The sequence below is a fragment of the Monodelphis domestica genome, chromosome 2 (genome assembly GCF_027887165.1).
Source record: "Monodelphis domestica isolate mMonDom1 chromosome 2, mMonDom1.pri, whole genome shotgun sequence".
Lineage (NCBI taxonomy): Eukaryota > Metazoa > Chordata > Mammalia > Didelphimorphia > Didelphidae > Monodelphis > Monodelphis domestica.
In genome coordinates, this window is record NC_077228.1 from 505,175,774 (window position 1) to 505,190,611 (window position 14,838).

At 38.4% G+C, this 14,838-nt stretch overlaps 1 protein-coding gene across 22 annotated transcripts in view; it reads right to left on the reverse strand.

Moving 5' to 3' along the window:
* The window catches only part of NF1 (neurofibromin 1), a 281,583-nt gene that overhangs the window by 142,434 nt on the left and 124,311 nt on the right, over positions 1-14,838 (reverse strand). For 21 of the 22 annotated variants that reach the window (XM_056819485.1, XM_056819484.1, XM_056819475.1 and 18 more), the window contains 2 exons: positions 4,785-4,864; positions 3,978-4,101 (listed from right to left, as the gene is read on the reverse strand). The exons of the other annotated variant lie outside the window; for it this stretch is intronic. In XM_056819485.1, the coding sequence (XP_056675463.1) occupies positions 3,978-4,101; positions 4,785-4,864 (204 nt within the window). The remainder of the gene's footprint in view (positions 1-3,977; positions 4,102-4,784; positions 4,865-14,838) is intronic. 22 annotated transcript variants of the gene reach the window in all.

Sequence of the window (14,838 nt, forward strand, 5' to 3'; positions counted from 1 at the left end):
AAACCATAGGTCTCTACTCACTTCCAGTACTTTGCTATTACAAAAATAAATGCTACCATAGACATTCTGAACATTTCCTTCTCTTTTTGCCCATTTTCTTCATTTCTAGTCTGGTTATGTTCATGTACCATAATTTACTCAGTCATTGCTAAGAGATGAGCATTTACTTTATTTCTGCTAAATAGTCATGACAAAAAGTGCTTTTGAATATATGTGCGTGTATATGCATGTTTGTGCATGTTTTCCTCCTAATATATATGGGGTCTTTCTGTCTTTGACCCCTTTGGAGTATATGCTTACAGTGGCATCCCTGGGTCAGAGACCGGGGCATTTCAGGTAATTTCTTAGCACAATTCTATACTGCTTTCCAGAAAGGTCTACCAGCAGTGCAGTAATGTGCTCATAATTTCATAGTTTCTCTGATATAGAAAATTCCCACTTTTGTCCATCAGCTGGGCATCAATTGGATTTTGTATCTGGTCCTGGAGGTAGTACGGAGACATCGGGAAAGGGCGAGGGTTGGGGAAAACAGGGTCAAGCCTGGGCCTTAGAAAAATCCCTTTGGCAGTGGAATGGTGTGGATTGCAGTGAGGAGAAGCCAGAAGCAAGGGAACCTACCAGGAGGCTGTTGTAATAGTTCTGGGGTGAGATATTGGGAAGGAGGAAGATACACGACTTGTTAACAAATTGGATAAGTGGTGTGAGTGTCAGTATAGAAGTGAGGATTCCACTATAGCTGGGAACACAGAGACCGTGATACCCAAGACAGTCACAAGGAGGTTGGGAGGAGAAGAAAGAATATGAGTTATTTTGGCCAAGTTGAATTTAAGAAGGCTAAGGACATTTAGTTTGAGATCTTCAAAAGGCAGCTGGTGAGGTAGGACTGAAACTCAAGAGAGATTAGGATTGGCTATAAGTGAACCCAAGGGAATGGCTGAGATCACCAAGAAAGAGAAGAGAAGGTAGCCCAGGTCACAGCCTTGGAGAACACTCAAGGTGAGTGGGAAGGATCTGGCAGAAGATCCAACCAAAAACTGAGGAGTAATCAGACAGGTGAGCAAGCAAAGAAAAAGCACTGCCAATAAAAACCCCAAAAGGAGAGAGTGACAAAAAGAAGAGAATAGTTAACAGTGTCAAAGGCTGAAGAGAGGTTGTGAAGATCAGAACTGAGGAAAACCCATTAGATTTGGTAATTGAGAAAGCATCAGTAACTTTAGAATCTAGAAGTTAGAAGCCAGATTGCAGAAGGTCTAGTGTAAGAAACAGTGGAAGCACCAACTGGAAACCAGATTTCGGCTAAATTTAGACAGGAAAAAGAAGATATAAGATGACAGTTAGTAGGGAGAGTGAGGAAAATGCAAGAGGTTTTTAAAGATGGTGAGACATGGACACGGTAGTAGGAAATAGGGAAGCATCTAGGAGCCAGACAGAGATTAAATCATTAGTCATCGAGTATGGATAAGAGAGGGGGAGATCTGCTGGAAATGCTGGAATGGGATTGGATGGGAACAAGGGTGCAGGGAAAGGGTCTGACCTTGACCTGAAGAAGAGGCACTTCTGCATGCAAGACAGGGGAAGGAGAGGAGATAATGAAGGAAGACATCTAAGTGACATGACAAGAGGTACTCTTGGCAAAGGGACTCAATATTTTCTGTGAAGTGTCAATAGAAGTCCCTTCCCAAAAGGCCCTAAAAGAGGATCAACAGCCATTAGAGTAGAAAGCTTAGGTTATAAAAATGGCTGGAGGTCAACTTAAGGATTAGAAGATGCCATAGACAGATGCCAGACTCCTAGTCACCATGAACCTGAACAATTTCACTATGGCATCCATTATTTTCAGTGTTAATTGTAAAAGTTTCTTTTGTTCGTATAATTATTATACATCTTATCATGGCATCTTGAAGAGTAATACCAGGCAATGACACTCAATATGAATTGCAGTGGGAGCCTAATTCCTTGGCTCCTAGGCCTTTATGATAATTGCTGGGCATAAGAGTTTCTATGTTGGTGTATGTCACCTAATAAGTACCCTGCTAGATGTATTCAGCTACTTCTGAAGCTTCTGAAGCCCATGAGTTTAAAAAAAAAAAAATTTTTTTTTAGCTTTTTTTAAGACGTTCTATAACTCTACCTGACCCTAATATTATAAATCACCATGGTTTCTCACCACTCTCCCATCAGCTTTTCTTTTCTTTGATGACTGAAATATCTGTCTAGGACCTAAATCTGTGGTATATCTACACAGCTGTCTGACTCTTCAACTTGAGAAACAAATCTCATCAAAAATTAAAAATGCTGAGAATTTTTTAACCTTGCTCACTAGAATGAGAAAATATAAAAGGTTTTTGCTCCCAAGTTTAAACCTGCATTGACTTACCTTTTATTTTTTAACTTTACTTGTTATTTTTTATATCAGGTTTGTTTTTTTTTAAACAAATATAACCCTCTCTCCACCCAGTCATCTCTTGTATCAAAGAAAAAAAAAAAGAAAAAACTTAAGTAGTTCTGCAAAATTAATCCATTAACCAAATTTGACAATGGTCCATGCATACAGTCTCCAACAAAGGGAGGAAAAGTATATTTTCTCCTCTTTTCTTTGGGGCCAAACTTAATAAACATAATTATGCAGTATTCTGTTTTGTTCCTTTTTATTCCTTCTATTTTCCCTTTGGTCATTATCCTGTATACAGGCTTCTTGTGTCCAGTGGGCTTCGTGCTACATTACCTCACACCCTCCCATATATCTTTAGAGTAGTCATGACTGTTTATTATAGCACAGTCATATTCTACTGTTACATTCATGACCTACAATTTCTTTAGTTGTTTTCCCCAACGATGGGGTATATAAATGGCTTGCATTGTTTGTGTGAGAGAGTATCTCTGTCTCTAAAAAAAAAAAGGGGGGGGGGTTGGGGGAGCCTGCACACAAAACTGTAAACTTTTGTTTACACTTTTCTTAACCTAATAAAACTTAACTCAATAGTAACAAATAAGCTCTGTGTCTCTGGGTCACCTATTGAACTTCTTTCTGTATTCTTGTGTGTATTTATTTAATGTATCAATAACCCTCTGTGCCTAACCTTCCTCCAATATTGAATATTCTTCTATTCTGTCATCTTTGTCAATGAGCTGAGTAAGAGGTGAAACTTCTGAGATTTTATCGAGTTCTACTTCTTTCCTTTGTAATCTGGAGTAATTTTTCCTATAGCAACAGGTAATCACTGGAAATTCTTTGGAGAAGTTTGATTCTATTCTGTCTTGTTACTCCTCAGAATAGCTCTGCATCTACCACATTTCTATGAATTGCCTTACTTAGCTAACAGCCCTTGCTTTAGCAGATACCTGTTTTAACCATCTTTTTTCTGAGTCATTCGTTTCCCTCCCTTATCCAAGTAGCATTGATTCTGCTCATTAAAATGTTTTTTATTTTCATATATTTCTAAAGGACCTATTTTCTACTCACATCGTTCTCATTGTGTGAAAAATCTTACTCTAAACTGGTGGCTCTTAACATGGTGTAATCAATTTTTAAAAATGTTTTTGATAATTTTATTCCAAATGGTTGGTTTCCTTTGCAATCTTTTGTATTTTTATGTTTTTCATTTTATGATTCTGAGAAGGGGTCCAGACTCCACCAGATGGCCAAAGTGTTCCATGATAGGAAAAAGGTTAAGAACACCTGGTATAATCTAGTTTTGAATGACATTTCCCCAGTTTTCCCAGTAGTTCTTGTCAAAGAGAGAGGGGTCTTTCCCAAGTAACTTATGTTCTCAGATATACCAATCACCAGATTAAAGTCAACTATTTTTAATTCTTCTTTATCCAGTCTGTCCTAATCATTTAACATTACTTTTTGATGATTACAACTTGCTAGTATAGTTTGAGTCCTATAAGCTCTCTTCCCCACCTTAATTACTATTGATTTTCCATTATTTCCTTTGAAATGCTAGGCTTTGTTTCTTCCAAATGAAACTTACCTTATTTTTAAGAAGATATTTGTTCCTACAGATCAAAATTTCCCGCAACCATTTGAGAATTTCTGTACTGCTAAGCATCTGATGGGTAGTTAGCTTTTTACAGATATAAAAAAGCATTTGTGAGCTGAAACAAAATGAAGTTGATCAGCAGTAGCAGAATAATCCCTTAATACAAACACAACTAATATTTAATACCAGAATCCTCCTATAACCTATTTTTAAGTTATTTTGATTATTTTTATCATGTTTGGTAGAAAAGTTTCACATGGTACTAATCAAATAATAATGACTGAAACTTCTAGGTTATAACTTAAATTTTTCCCCACAATGCCTCACCAATGAACCTCATTTTTATTCTTAATTTTAAAGGACTATAAGTGGATGTTATTCCCAGAAACAAAGGATACAATTTTCTATCTGAATCTACATATTATTTAAGTCATCCTGTAAGGCTCAATTGGTATCCATTGGCCCATCCCTCAGATTTCACCATATTACACTGCCTTCGTGTCTTTTTAAGCATTATGGGTTATTACCTATATAATCCACCTTCTCAGAAATCTTATTTAATTGAAAAGCTTTCAATATGAATTCTTTGTTTGTCCAAAACTATAACCTTGGAATACTTTGAAAATAAGTTTAAAGAGTTGAAGTTGAAATATTGTACCTAAGCATTTTACAATTTATAAACTCTCTGAAAGACTTATAGACAAGGACATATAACCTTCATATTTAACTATGTATGACACTACAGAGCTGAATTTTTAAAAGTTATAATAAAATTAATAAAAATTAAAACGAACATACCTAATCTCCCAGAATGTTTCTATAGGTGAATCTGGATTCCATAAGTCAATGCTATCCAACTGATGAAGAACCAGCAAAGCCTAAATTTAAAGATAAGAGTATTTCACTACTATATGAAACTAGTTTCTATAAGCAAAGAACATCAGCAATACATGAGGCTTTAAAATGTCTCACTTTGACAGAAAAGTCAGATGCTCACTTTGTATCCCAAGTCCTAAGCACAGTGCTAGGCACACACTACATGCTCAAGAAATGCATCTTGATTGTTGACTGATTGAAAAAGAAAAACTAGAATCATCTTATTGAAGAGCTAAATTTTGCAAAGAATATGACATCATTCCCACTAACAGGAAAGTAACTGACTGAGTGAAAGCTGGTCACAGACAGAGAAGTTATCAGATTTACTGGTCTGCCAAAGAAGCAGATGTTATTTTGCCTACTATAAAATCTTTTGAACAAGAGAATATTTTGGAAATGAACAAAAATAGAGGAAAAATCCAGATTTTGTCCTATACAGAATAATTTCTGTATTTCTTCTGCTTTTTCCAAAGAGAAGCAATGTGGTATGATGGTAACAGAGAGCTGGCCTCAGAGCCAGTAAGACTCAGGTTCAAGTCCTGCCTAATATTTACTGGTTGGGTGGCCCCCTTAACCTCTCAGGGCTTTTCCTACCCAACACAAGTTCTATCAGTGAAGGAGGGATGCTACCTAATGGGAGGTTCCTTTCTTAATAAAATTACAGGTCAGGACCCTATCCCTACCTCCTGTTCAGAAAAGTAATATGTTGGTCTCTTAGAGATACCTGAAACTGGACTCTGAAGGGGAGGAAGTTGAAAATCCCTGATCCCAAGAATGGCTGAACTGTGAAGTTCCATATAGACCAAGTGACTCAGTTTTTAAACAACTCTCTGATGTCACTGGCACACCGAGTCTTTTGATGAGGAATGCCCTCTACCAGTACAGATGAAAATTTGGGCTGCAAAATGGGAGTCTTAGAGTGGCACCAAGTGGATTCAATCAGGAAATGTTTATTAAACACCTACTATGTGCCAAGCTCTGTGCTAAGTGATAGAGATACAAAAAGAGGCAAAAAATCATTCCTGCCTTCAAAGAGCTTACAATCCAATGGGAGAGGCACAATGCAAACCAATATATACAAAGCAAGCTATATGGAGGATAAATAGGAGATCATCAACAGAAGGAAAGCACTTGAATAAAGTTGGATTGGGGAAGACTTCCAGTAAAAAGAAGGGACTTTTAGATAGGAATTAACAGAAGACAGGGAAGTCATCAAATAAAGCAGAGATGGGCAATGGGAGATAGCCAGAGAATGCCCAGAGCTGAGAGCTGGAGGATCTTGTTTATGTAACAGCCAGAAGGCTAGTCTCTCACTGGATGAATGAATACGTATCTGAGAATAAGGTAAAAGAAAACAGGAAAGGGAGAAGGAGGCTAGGTCATGAAGGGCTCTGAATGAACAGAACAAAGTCCTAGGGAGTCATGGCAGTTTATTGAAGGGTGGTACATATGACAGGGCAGGACCTACATTTTAGGGAAATCACTTGAATGTTGGGAGAGCCTCAAGGCCAACCCCCCAGCAGTAAACCATTGTAATACTCAGAGGTAAGGTGATGAGCAAGGGGAAGTGTCAGAGGAGAGGAGATGTCCCACAGGATAACCTCAAGGCTGACAGTCTGGAGCCTGGGGATGGTGCTGTCCTCTACACTAGTAGGAAAACTAGGTGAGGAGGATGGGGGGAAAGGGGGCTCAAGGGGGAAGATACTGAATTCAGTTTAATGAGTTTAAGGTATCTACTGGACATCCAGTATAAGATATCTGAAAAACAGCTAGAGATATGAGGCTGAAGGTCAGTACAAAGCCTGAGGCAGGAAAAGTAGATCCAAGAGTCTTCAACACAGAGATGACAATTAAATCCATGGATGCTGATGAAGTGAAGTAGGAAAAGGAAAAGAGAAAAGGGCCCAGGGCAGAATCCTGAGGAGTAGCTACACTCAGAGGGTGTAATCTAGAGAAGGACCCTGCAAAGGAGATTAAGAACAAGTGGGGAACCAGGAGAGAAAAGATCTGGAAAGACTGTCTAGAGAGAATCAAGTATGAAGCAGGAGAGGGCCATCAGCAAACTGTAGAGGAGTCAAAGAGGAGGCCAGAGAAAAGGTCCCTGGATCTGGCAACTAAGAGAGCATCAGTAATTTTGGAGAGAGCAGTTTTGGTGCAATGATCAGAAAGGTCACAAGCCAGATTATAGGAGATTAAGAAGAGAGACTAAGAGGAAAGTAGAAACAATTTCAGCTACAAAGGGCATCAGATATAGACTGGTAGTTATTGGGTAGAGAAAGATAAAATGAGGGATTTTCAGAATGGAGGAGACAGGCATATCTATACTGATGAAGATGGAAGACAGGGTGAGACTGAAAATAAGTCAAAGAGCTGGGATGGCAGAGGATCCAATCGGTTGGAGGAAACTAGATAGAAGGATTGCCAGATGGAGCAGAGAGGTTGCCTTGGTAAAGAGTGAGGCCACCATATCACAAGAGTCCAAGGTGGAGGAGAAGAGAGTGGCAAAAGGCACCTGAATGATGGGAGATAAGGAGGAAGGGAGAGGGGAGAGCTCATGGTGAATGGCATCAATTTTGTTAGAAGCTGACAGAGTAGGAGGAGGGGAGCCAAGGGTGGTTTGAGGAGAGATGAGAAAGTCTGGAAGAGATGCTGTGGAGAGGACTCCTAGGAGAGGTCTAATAGGGTTGTGTGTCTAGTAGCAGTGAGGCCCCAGGTGAGGCTGTATAACAAATCTGTAGAGGACCCAATCAGAATGACTCCACCTTCATTCAGCAGCACATACATGTGCAGGACTCAAGGCAATGAATGGTGGCAAGAATGCAAAACTGAGGCTTGGCTGGGGGTCATGGGTAGGATGATAAAAAGATTAGGATTAAATAAAGGAGGGCATCGTGGAGTTGAATTATTTCACTGAAGTGTCAAGATGGGTAAGAAAAAGTATCTAGTGTAGAGGCTGGGAGAGGACTGAAGGGTAAAAAGATTGGAAGTTACATTATGGATAGAGCAGAGTGAAGTAAGGAAAGGCAGAGGGAGGATGAAAAGCCAATAAATTATGATGGAATAAAGGGATTTCAGAATTCTTGAACATCTCTTGGAAGTGGATATGTGGCACAAAAAATATTCCAAATCCTCTGCTTCCACCAATAAGCAGAGAAACATGAGTCAAATGGTATGCCTAGGATCGCATGTATAATATCAGAGGTGGGATTAGAACCTAAATCTTCACAATTCTGAAGCCAACACTCTCTATCCGCTCCCCCACAATGCTTTTCCCAGGTATTTTATATCCAAGATAACCCTAAAACTTTATTTTAACTAAAAATTTCAACTCTTTCCTTCCAAATCAAAGCTACACTCCATCTCCTTCATGTAGGCACTTACTTCATGAATGCAGAATGTCATCCATCCACACCATTCAATTCTCTCATCCATTCAATAAAAATGATGTGTTATTATCTGCCGTGTAACAGCCTTCTATAAATGCTCCACAGGCATCCCCTTAAAGCACTGGGGATCTGCCTGAAGTTCTCTCAACAGGAACATTATGCTAATAATTATAGATCACATAGGCAGTCCATCCCTCACACATCTTTTCAAACCCAAGATCACTCTTATCATCATACATCCCTTCTTCTCTTGTTTTCCATAGTTACAAGTTATGGTCTTACTCATTTTCCCTCTGGGTCTTCTCACTGTCCTTGAGGGTGAGTCCTCAAGAGTGGAATATGTTAAAATCATTCAAGATTCTTTGTAAAATATAATTAAGTCAATGATTAATAGCAGAGCTGCTAACAAATAACCAAATTACTAAGCATGTCCTTTTTATGAGAAATAAAATGATCCCCAAAGTTTCTTTCCTTTCTCCCCTTTCTCCCTCCCTTCCCTTTGCATGACCCCAAAGGTTCCCAGATCAAAAACTAGGGTGGTCCATGATTTGCAGTAATAAAGCAAAATCAAAAGAATGGAGACTTTCATGAGACAAAGTAAAGGGAGACAGGAAAGTGCAATGCCTTCAAAGCAACCGCATTCACCCCTTCATCTTGTTTAATTCTGCGTCCAACCTTCTTTGTGTTGGGTGACTTATTTTGACAAACTATGCAGTGATATATTGAGGATTTATTTTTATTTATTTTTGGTGCAATTGGGGAGAGAGAGGGGACACAACAACTAAGAGGGAGAGACCAATTAATCTTTTTCTAAACCTTTACCTTCTGTTTTAGAAGCAAACCATGTATTGGTTCCAAGGCAAAAAGGGTGGTAAGGACTAGACAATGGGGGTTAAGTGATTTGCCAGGTCACATCACAAGGAAGTATCTGGGGCTAGATTTGAACCTAGGACCTCGTATCTCCAGACCTGGCTCTGGCTCTTTAGTTAATTAATTTTTTTAATGCTGGCTATTGGCTTTTTTTTTTTTTAAGTACAACAGAATAAAATTTGTTGGGGGGAAAAAAACTCTAAAGTAACTATGATGAGCAACTATAGATCCAAAATCAAAGGACACTTGAGTTTGCATCACAACTTGTTTGACCACTAGGGACACTTCTAGGTCTTAATCCTGTATATAAAACCAACTCTTAAAAGAAATTATTTGTGTTACTTTTAGGGAATCAAATTATATTTTATTTTTTTGAATTGCAATTTTGAGTTAATCATGAGGTTTCTAATTACAAGCAAAAATCAACTCTAAAATTCTTGTGAAAGCTACAGATACACTTTCTCAATGCTTCAGGATTCATACACATATCCTGATTCCAGTCAACATTAAAAACTAGATTTTGAGGAATACATTTCAAAAACTTTTGAAGCTAGTGTTTTAACAAGGTTGATAAGGAAAAAGAATCAACAAAATATTCTAAAAGGCCAAAAAAATCATGAAAAAGTGTTTCTACATGTAACTGAAAAAAAATTTTTTAAGTGGGGGGAGGAAGGAGGAAGAGAATCAATGGAATACTGGTAGAGTAAGCTTAAATACTTACCTATTTCTACTACACATGTTTATTTCATAGCATATCCAGCTAGAAAGGAGACCTGGGACAGGCCTGATGCATAAGTATTCAAACTTGAACATTACAGGAAGGGTGATGGTGGGAAGTGAGATAAGTAGCTCCCAATGATATAATCCATTATGATTACAAATTGCTTGATGCAATCTCCTTTGATCCTCAAAACAATATGGTGATTTAACAAGCCATTTACTTTGTATGTACATGAGCGAAGAGGAGTACCTTCAGGTGTTTTAACTCAGACTTTGGGACCTTCTCAGCACCCAATTGCTTATTATTCTGCCCAACTGGACCCAGTAGCATCAGGAGCACCACCATGTCTTAGAGGAATAGCTGCCACAGCTATATTAGTGACAAAAACTGCTGATCTAGTATTGGGATGCCCATTAACAATTATGTGCCCACATGAGGTAAAAGCATTATTGCTATGACATAGAACACAGGCATTCTTGGATCAGAGAATTATAAGATATGAAATAACCTTGTCAAATAGCGAAAACATTACCTTTAAACGTTGTACTACCCTTAACCCTGCTACCTTGCTTCCAGATTTACATACTTCAGGAGAACCATTACACAATTGTGAAACACTAGTGTCCATGGCAGAAAAGCCTCGAGATGATCTACTGGACACTCCTTTAGACAATCCAGATCTGGTCTTATTTACTGATGGTTCCTCTTTTATGAGAGATGGCACACGCTACACTGGAGCAGCCGTAGTCTCAGAATTTGCCACTGAGTGGTCAGCTTTACTACCCTCTAACATTAGCACTCAAGAAGCAGAACTCATAGCTCTGAAGCACGCTTGTATAATTGCCAAGGAGAAAAAGGCAACAATTTATACGGATTCTAGATATGCTTTTGGCATTTGTCACTCAGTCGGAATGCTATGGCTCCAATGAGGATTTTTAACCTCAGCTGGAAAATCTATAGCTAATGCAGAAATTATTAATGAAGTTCTTTCTCCAGCTGCCTGAAGCCCTAGCTGTAGTTCATTGCTCTGCCCATACAGGTGGCACTGACCCTGTCTCTCGAGGAAATGATCGAGTAGATGCCGCTACAAAACTAGCAGCCATAGAAGGGCCTGAATTGGTTTTAACATTAACAACCACTGATGATTTAAATTTATCACTTTCCTATAATGAAAAGAAAGTGGAAAAATGGAAACAGAAATTCAAAGCAAAACAGATTAATGGAGTATGGGTGTCATCTGAAAGAAAACCCCTGCTCCCTAGAAGTTTCTATCACCAAATTTGCCAATCTATTCATAAAAATGGTCACTTTGGCACACAGGGCATCGTGGACTCTGTCAATAAAGTATGGATAGCCCCATGGTATAACTACTATAGCCTATAAAGTGTGTTCAGCCTGCTCTACCTGCCAAGCCTATAACCAACATGCATTACATGGCAAAGCTTTTGGTGGGCGTCCTCTGGCTTACACACCTTTTGAACATCTACAGATAGATTTCATAACAATGCCAAAGGCTGGACGTTATAAATTTTGTCTAGTCATTGTAGATCAACTGACCAGATGGCCGGAAGCATTTCCTATGACCCAAGCCACAGTGTCTTTTGTTTCTAAGATACTTTGAAAAGAAATTATTCCTCGCTTTGGCCTGCCAGCACGTATTGATTCAAATAGAGGAAGTCATTTTACTGATTCTGTCTTAAACCAAATATATTCTTGCTTGGGGATAACTCCCAAATTCCATGTTCCATATCATTCTCAGAGCTCAAGCCAAGTGGAAAAAATGAACAAAGAACTTAAAACTATGATTGGAAAATTATGCACTGAGACACATTTAAAATGGCCTGAAATCCTACCTCTGGCCCTATTTTATCTTAGAAGCAGGTTTGAGATGCTTTATGGACATCCGCCTATACAGGCTAAACCTTTTCCCCCTGCATATATATCACTATTAGGGGAAGATACTACTATTGCTTCTTATATACAGGAATTACAGCACAAACTACGTGAACTTCACGAATCTGGAGCTACAGTTCAAGCCAGACCACTAGACTACACATCATGACCTGAACCCAGGAGACAAAGTATATATTAAGAATTTCAAGTGTACTGGAGCAACTCAGCCTTCGTGGGAAGGACCATTCCAAATATTGTTAACTACTCCAACATCTATAAAGATTGGAGAAAAGGACTCTTGGATTCATTGCTCACATGTGAAGAAAGCATCTTCTGTTGAGATCGATTGACTGTACCCTATTATATGCTTTGGAGATAATAATCCATAGACAAATGGATGCTGTTTTTTGAGAACACATTGAATTACTGATTTTTTTCTTATTTTTATTATTGCTTTTCTTTTATTTTGATTAGAATATTTGATTTTTTCTCATTTCTTGTACTAAAGGTACACATAATTAATATAATATTTTTTGCAGTGATACAAGTTTAATATGTATATACTTGCTATAATATCAATGCATACCCAAAAGCTTTAAACTATGGGAACCTGCCATTTATTGATAAATTATTATGGAACTGTGATTAATGTTTGTGTCTGATTCTAGAAAAAGGGGGAAAAAAAGGAGCACAGATTTTATCTACATAGTGCCATATTAGCACAGACTTAACCTGAATAGTGCCAATAAGAGCACACATGAAATACTAATGTGAGACTCGAGGTTGCAACGCTTGATATATATGTTAAGTCGTAGGACTTCCTTGTATCTACACTCTTTGTAAAGTACTCGGACAAGTATAAAATTTGACTATTTTGCTGGCTCCCTATATCCCTGAGAATGTAAAAAATCAGACAAGGGAATGACACTTCCCTATCAAAATAGAATTCTAGTTCTTTTTCTTCTTATAGTATGGCAACTTCCTGTAGTCTTGACTGCAAATGGGTAAGTGAAATATCACTGCATTCTGTCCTACAGACTTGTGGGATAGAAATTACTTTAAATTGGATCTAGACAAGGGCCTATTTTGAATATTCTTTTCTCTTATGTTTTTGGTTGTTGTTCTCTTCTTTTGATAATTGACTCATACACCCCCATAACTCAACATTGCATCCTGAGCTGAACTGGATGTTTTTTTTTTTAACACCTACTTCAGGGGGGATTGTATTTTAATTTAAAATCCAAGATTTTTTTGTTTTTTGTTTGAGATTGTATTTTTATAAAAATCCAAGATTTTGATTTTGTTCAAGAAAAGATCTTCAAAGAAGTTTGCTAATATCCAGACAATGAACTGTTGCAGAAAGATGCCAGAAAACCTACACTACATCAAGAAGATCAAGAATGAACTTTGGATATGGTTGATTGAACTGAAGTTTGATTGAACATTTATTGTAAATGTACACATTTATGCCAAAAGGGTCTGCCCCTAATTTGGCTTTCTGTCAATGCGCCTAGCAAAACATTGGTTTTGCTTTCTTTCTTTCTTTCTATTCCTCCCTCACTACTCTAATTTCCTCTTAGAAAATTGAATATTGTATTAATTTGTAGTTTGAAGTGCGTTTAGGACTACAAGATGATTATGTTAAATGATCAATGGGGAGACTAGTCTCCCAATGATCATCAGGGGGAATTGTGAATCTTAAAACTTCTCAGACTCTACCTTGGAACATTTGGTTAAGGCTATTCCCATTAAAACAATGGAAATACTTGATCAGGAATGTATTGGGAACTTTAAAATTACTCCACCCATACTTAGGCATACTTTAAGGGAAGATAAAGTTGTAAAACTCCTTAGTGAACAATGAAGGTACTTAACTCATACTTATAGTGAGGCCAAAACCTTAAGCTAGGTCTATTTTTAGATCTAATACAAAAGGGTGCTAAGTACCTATGAAGGTCAAATTAATCACTAAAAGGTCAATCAATTTACAAAAGGCAAGCTTAACAAAAGAGGTGAGAAGTACTCAGAAGATATAATCTACCCAGAGAAGGTGAGAACTAAAACCTAAGAATGGGCTGTCCTAGGAAAAGAGTCTATTGTGATTGGTAGACGTAAAAATTTAGGGGAAGTGACAAGAGAAAATTTTCTTTAAAAGGAAGGAGCTGGAGGGCTCTGGAAGTAGTTCAGCTTTGGTAGCTGAGTTGGAGCACGGACTAGTTGAACTGGAGGGTCTCTCTGAACACTAGAGTTTTGCTTGGAAGGATCTTGTGGTGAGTGATTAAAGACTGACTTAGTTTCTCTCTTAAAGAGAAAGGCCTAGGCCCTAGGCCCTAGCCTTTTCCTATTTCCTCTTACTCTGTCTCTTTCCCTTTCCTTAATTCCTTCATTTATATTAATTAAAATCTCCATGAAACCCAGCTGACTTGGGTATTTCATATTTGGGAATTTTTCCATGGCGACCACTTATTTTTGATTTAACTCAAGACGCTGTCTTGAAACCATATTTTCGTGGTCACAGTTTATGGCAACCACTCTTTTGTCTGTAACAATTTGCAAGTATTATATATTCATTTAGAAATGAAGCCCCAGAGTTACAGAACAAGTGAACTGGACTGTGCCCAGGGTTTCAAGGTCAGGGGCTCTCTTCCTGCCCTACTGACACCCCTCTCTGTTCTTTCGGAAATGAAGCCTACATGAGGGAAGAAAGGAAAATGTCCACCTTGTCTATGTGTTTGTCCAGTACTTAGCGTTTTGCACATATATTCATTCCCACCTGCAGAACCTGAGGGCAGAGGCTATTCTGCTTTTGCCTTGGTGGCCACATAGGCACCTCGTCCCCAATGTGGCCTATGCTAAGTGCTCATAGAATAAATAATTGTAGCATTTGAGATTTGGAGCCAGGAGGGGCTATCAGCCATTCTTTGAAATGAGCCCAGCTCAGTCTGTTATCTTACAGAGGAGGAAGCTAAGGCCCAACAAGGTTCAATGGCCTAACGACAGACGGCAGAGCCAACCCATGTGCCATACGGCTACTGATGAGCAGGAGCCAGGGCCACTTCCACCAGGGTCAGACAAAACAGGACATCTGGAGAGATGGAGCATGTTC